This window comes from Octopus sinensis, linkage group LG24 (genome assembly GCF_006345805.1).
Source record: "Octopus sinensis linkage group LG24, ASM634580v1, whole genome shotgun sequence".
Classification (NCBI taxonomy): Eukaryota; Metazoa; Mollusca; class Cephalopoda; order Octopoda; family Octopodidae; genus Octopus; species Octopus sinensis.
Genome location: NC_043020.1, coordinates 6,609,534 through 6,614,533, shown reverse-complemented (window position 1 = coordinate 6,614,533; position 5,000 = coordinate 6,609,534). Strand labels below are relative to the sequence as shown.

General features: G+C 38.2%; 1 protein-coding gene across 1 annotated transcript in view; it reads left to right on the top strand.

The window, feature by feature from the left end:
• LOC115223880 (nephrocystin-3) overlaps window positions 1-5,000 on the top strand; it is a 123,942-nt gene that overhangs the window by 85,827 nt on the left and 33,115 nt on the right. The window contains exon 4 of the mRNA XM_036513079.1: window positions 1,762-1,871. Coding sequence (XP_036368972.1) covers window positions 1,762-1,871 — 110 coding nt within the window. The remainder of the gene's footprint in view (window positions 1-1,761; window positions 1,872-5,000) is intronic.

The window sequence follows — 5,000 nt, the reverse complement described above, 5'->3', positions numbered from 1 at the left end:
AATGAGCACGCTCGGAGAGTGCTCTTAGCATTCCACTGGCACGGGTGCCAGTCATCGAATTTGATTCGATTTATTTGTGTGTGTGTGTGTGTATCTTCATGTAGGCATGGGATGAACTTCCATGAATGCTTGAAAATCATTTAACCCTTTCGCACTGACATTCTTCTGTCAGAAATAATGCTTATATATTCTCAGTTTCGTGTTAATCATACATTACATTGTACCTTCGAGATTTTGAAGAGATAACTGTTAATTTTTTAGAATGATATTGTAAGGTTGGTGTGACAGGCCAGATCTGGCCAGTCTGAACACAAACCAGGTACAATGTTTGGGCCAGACATGGCTGGTTTTGAATTAATCCTGCATTATCTCATAGCTTTGAGATTTTGGTGAAGTAACTGTTAATTTTTAGAATGACATTGTAAGGTTGGTGTGAGAGGCCAGACCTGGCCAATCTGAACACAAACCAGGTACAATGTTTAGGCCAGACATGGCTGGTTTGATCCTCTAGCATTCAGATTTCTTTGTCAAATGTAATCCTTATCTATTCACATTGTTTTGAATTAATCCTGCATTATCTCATAGCTTTGAGATTTTGATGAAGTAACTGTTAATTTTTAGAATGACATTGTAGGGTAGGTGTGAGAGGCTGGATCTGACTAGTTTGAACATAGAACAAGTAGAATATTTTGGCTGGATATGGTTGGTTTAAATGCTAAGAGATGAAAGCTGTTTGTAATTTTTTTTTCATTTGAAGGAGAAATAGGTAGATTTGTTACATTAAAAAAAAATAAATGCACCCTTTTTAAAGCCTAGCCAGGCTCATGGGCCCGGTTTCCCAGTTTCTATGGCGTATGTGTTCCCCAGCTGGACGGGACACCAGTCTATCGCAGCGTTACTCATTTTTGCCAGGTGAGTGGACTGGAGCAATGTGAAATGAAGTGTTTTGCTCAAGAACACAATGCGTCGCCCGGTCCAGGAATCGAAACCACAATCTTACGATCATGGTGCTGACACCTTAACCACTAAGCCACACGACTCCACATTTGTTACATTTATATTCTACTAAATAGGTTTACATATGCACACACACATACTTACATTCTAAAGTGGAGGTTCTTCCAAAGGATCTCTGGGGTTACGTTACTCGACAGGGTGCATAACTTGGGGATCAAGGAGTGTCTCTAAATTGAGCTGCTACTTCTCTGCATTGAGGGGTCACAGTTTTTCCTGTGTCCTTATATATTTACGAAGGGGAGACAAACACCCCCAGCAGCAAGGGCTGCATCTAGAGACACTCATGTTTCAGGGTCTTGGTGATCAGTGAATAAACTTCACTGAAAATTAGATATATATATTTACGAAGTGGAGACGGATATCGTCAGCTGGCAGGCTTCTGCTACTCTAGACTGATGATGGACAAAGACCCTGAAACATGCGTGTCTCTAGATGCAGGCCTGGCTGCTGGGGGTGTTTGTCTCCCCTTCGTAAATATATAAGGACACAGGAAAAAAAAATGTGTCGAAGCCATCAGGAAGCGTCGATGCTTCCTAGGGCTAAACAGCGGTGGTGTAATCCCCTACTGTCACGTTCACGTTAGATTGACAGTATACAACCATTCTATCGCCCCATCACTGTACATATCTCTATGAGAGATTTAGAAATTTAATATTTCTGAAATGTATTTATTGTATTGTTTTAATTTGTATTAATTGTTTTGATTAACTAATTGTATCATTTCTGATTCACTCCCTCCAACAGGGTAGCAAACATGCTGAAAGACGGGATTTTACCGACTTGAAGGCTATGCAATCTAAAATCGAGGATTGTTATTATAATAATGTTATGCCAATATTTCTCAACTTCACCAGGTAAGTCCTTTCTCTATGGCATCGGTAAGGTGTATGCAACACGGTTTGGGTGCACAGTAATCCCTTGACTATCGTAGGTGTTACATTCCAACGACCCCTGCAATAGGCAAAAATCCACAAATTAGAAACCATACTGTACTGTATATAGTATCATCATCATTTAATGTCCACTCTCCATGCTAGCATGGGTTGGACGATTTGACTGAGGTCTGGCGAACCAGATGGCTGCACCAGGCTCCAATCTTGATCTGGTAGAGTTTCTACGGCTGGATGCCCTTCCTAATGCCAACCACTCTGAGAGTGTAGTGGATGCATTTTACATGCCAGTTTGGTGATACTGGCAACGGCCACGCCCAAATGGTGCTTTTTACGTGCCACCTGCACAGGAGCCAGTCCAGCGCCACTGGCAACGACCTCGCTCGAATATTTCACATGCCACCAGCACAAAACAACACCACGGAGGAATTGAAATAAGGTTATAAGCCATGCCATGGCTTATCATATTTCAGATAGAAAATGCCACTTATGCACTGAAGGAATTATTCAAATGATATAATCTAGGCACAAATTACTGAATTCTAGGAGAGAAAGTATTTTAGCTTGTTGCCACTGCTCAAAATATAACTTTAGAAAATTTAATTAATTGGGAGATTAATATTAAACTGAAAATTGTTAGTATAGGCATGCTACCACTATTCAGAATATGTCTTTGGAAATAAATATAGGGTGTTCAAAAAGTCTCTCCGCAGTAAGTATTTTATTGCAAAATAAATATTTATTTTGCAATAAAATACTTACTGCCTAACCAGACTAATGCAGCCTTCCAGTTTGCCAGCCCTGGTCAGATTGTCTAACCCATGCCAGCATGGACAATGGACATTAAATGATGATGATGATGATGCTGATGGATTAACAAGAAAATTTAGAGGATAGGTTTTAATCTACACCCACTTTAGAATAGGAAGTTTATATCCCAGAAGCAAAGGCAGACCTGGGGGGAAAGGGTTGGTATCAAAAAGGGATAATCCTCAGCATTTGTCTTCCCATCCCATCCCATGTCTTTATCATCTCTGTCATCTCTCTTTTGATACCTTTTAATAAATAATTTTTCCTCAAATTACACACGCTACCATTTTAATCCCCGCTTAGTGCCATGTTTCCGTTGAAATGCTCTGCTTTTGAATTAATTTTGAAAATAACGAAAGATTTAGTAAAACAACTTTGCCATTATTAATCTGGTGTCTGGAACATAAATTATCATGAAATTTTGAATGAAGGTTTTAATTTGGATCACTTTAATCCTTTTGTTACCATATTTGTATTGAAATAGTCTGTCTTTGTTTCAATAAATTTTGAAAACAATGACGAATGAAGTAAAATAACTTTGTCACCTGTGCCAGTGATGCGTAAAAAGCACCATCCGAATGTGGCAGATGCCAGTGCTGCCTGACTGGCGTCCGTGTTGGTGACACGTAAAAAGCACCAACCGATCGTGGCCGTTTGCCAGCCTCCTCTGGCCCCTGTGCCGGTGGAACGTAAAAAGCATCCACTACACTCACGGAGTGGTTGGCGTTAGGAAGGGCATCCAGCTGTAGAAACACTGCCAGATCAGACTAAAGCCTAGTGTAGCCTCCTGGCTTCTCAGACCCTGGTCGAACCGTCCAACCCATGCTAGCATGGAAAACGGACGTTAAATGATGATGATGATGATTAATACAGCAATGTTTGGAACATAATTTAACATCGTTTCAATGGAAGGTTTTTAGATCACTTTAACCCTTTTTGTTGCAAGAAATCAGTTGAAATGCTCTGATTCTATTTCAATTAATTTGTAAAATAAATTGAATGTAATGGATTGTGTATTTCTTTGGAAATGTGGTCATGAAAGGGTTAAATTGTGTGTCACGTTCACTATTGGACAGCTTAGGTTAAAGAATCTTGACCTTGTTTTGATTGTCTGCTTCAATTGCAGACTTGTCCAAAATCATAACATGGAGACAAAAAATAATGACAGGATAACAATATATATATGTGTGTGTGTATATGTATATATATATATATCTATATATATATATATATATATATATATATATATATATCTCTATATATATATAAGTATATATATGTGTGTGTGTGTGTATATGTATATATATATATATATATATAAGTATATATATGTGTGTGTATGTATATATATATATATAAGTATATATATGTGTGTGTGTGTGTGTATATGTATATATATATATATATATATATATATATAAGTATATATGTGTGTGTATGTATATATAATATATATATATATATGGAAAGCGGATGTTAAAGGATTTCGATATACGACAGGCTTCTTTCAGTTTCCATCTACCAAATCCACTCACAAGGCTTTTGTCAGCCCGAGGCTATAGTAGAAGATACTTGCCCAAGGTGCCACACAGTGGGACTGAACCCAGAACCATCTGGTTAGGAAGCAAACTGCTTACTCCACAGCTAAGCCTATGCCACATTGATGACAGTCTTCCCAATTAAGCACAAATTCTCTGGCTGCCTTGCCACCCTCGACCATCCATTGTATTTATTTTTGCCTGCCTCTTCAGCTACAACTTCCTACTCTTCCTTCCATGATAATGTTTCCCATTATTATGCTAATTAAAAGACGGAAAATAATTAACAGGAAACACACTCTGAGAAATTCTGAGATAATTAGCAAGTAATGTCGAACCATTGTTTATTCTTGAAGCCAGCTGTAAACCAGTGCCAAGCCGTGAGGGCTAGCAGAGCAATTTAGCCATTTTAATTGGTTCCGATTGTTAACCAAACTTAAATGCAGAATATCTAACTCCAGTAGTTTGGTAAACCATTTAACAAGATGTGAAAAATACAAGACTTTTTCCTGCAACATATGGTCTCACAAGCAAATGTTGGAGAATCCCTGTGGTCTTTGAATCTGATCAATTAACAACCAAATTGGCTTGAATCATTAATTTAAAAGACAAGACTAATTTTTTCTATCATGAATTTTTACTCTTTAGTATTTAACCCATTCTCATCAGGCCCAAATATTCTACCTGTTTTATGGTCAAACTGGCCAGATCTAGCCTCTCACACCTACCCTACAATGTCATTTTA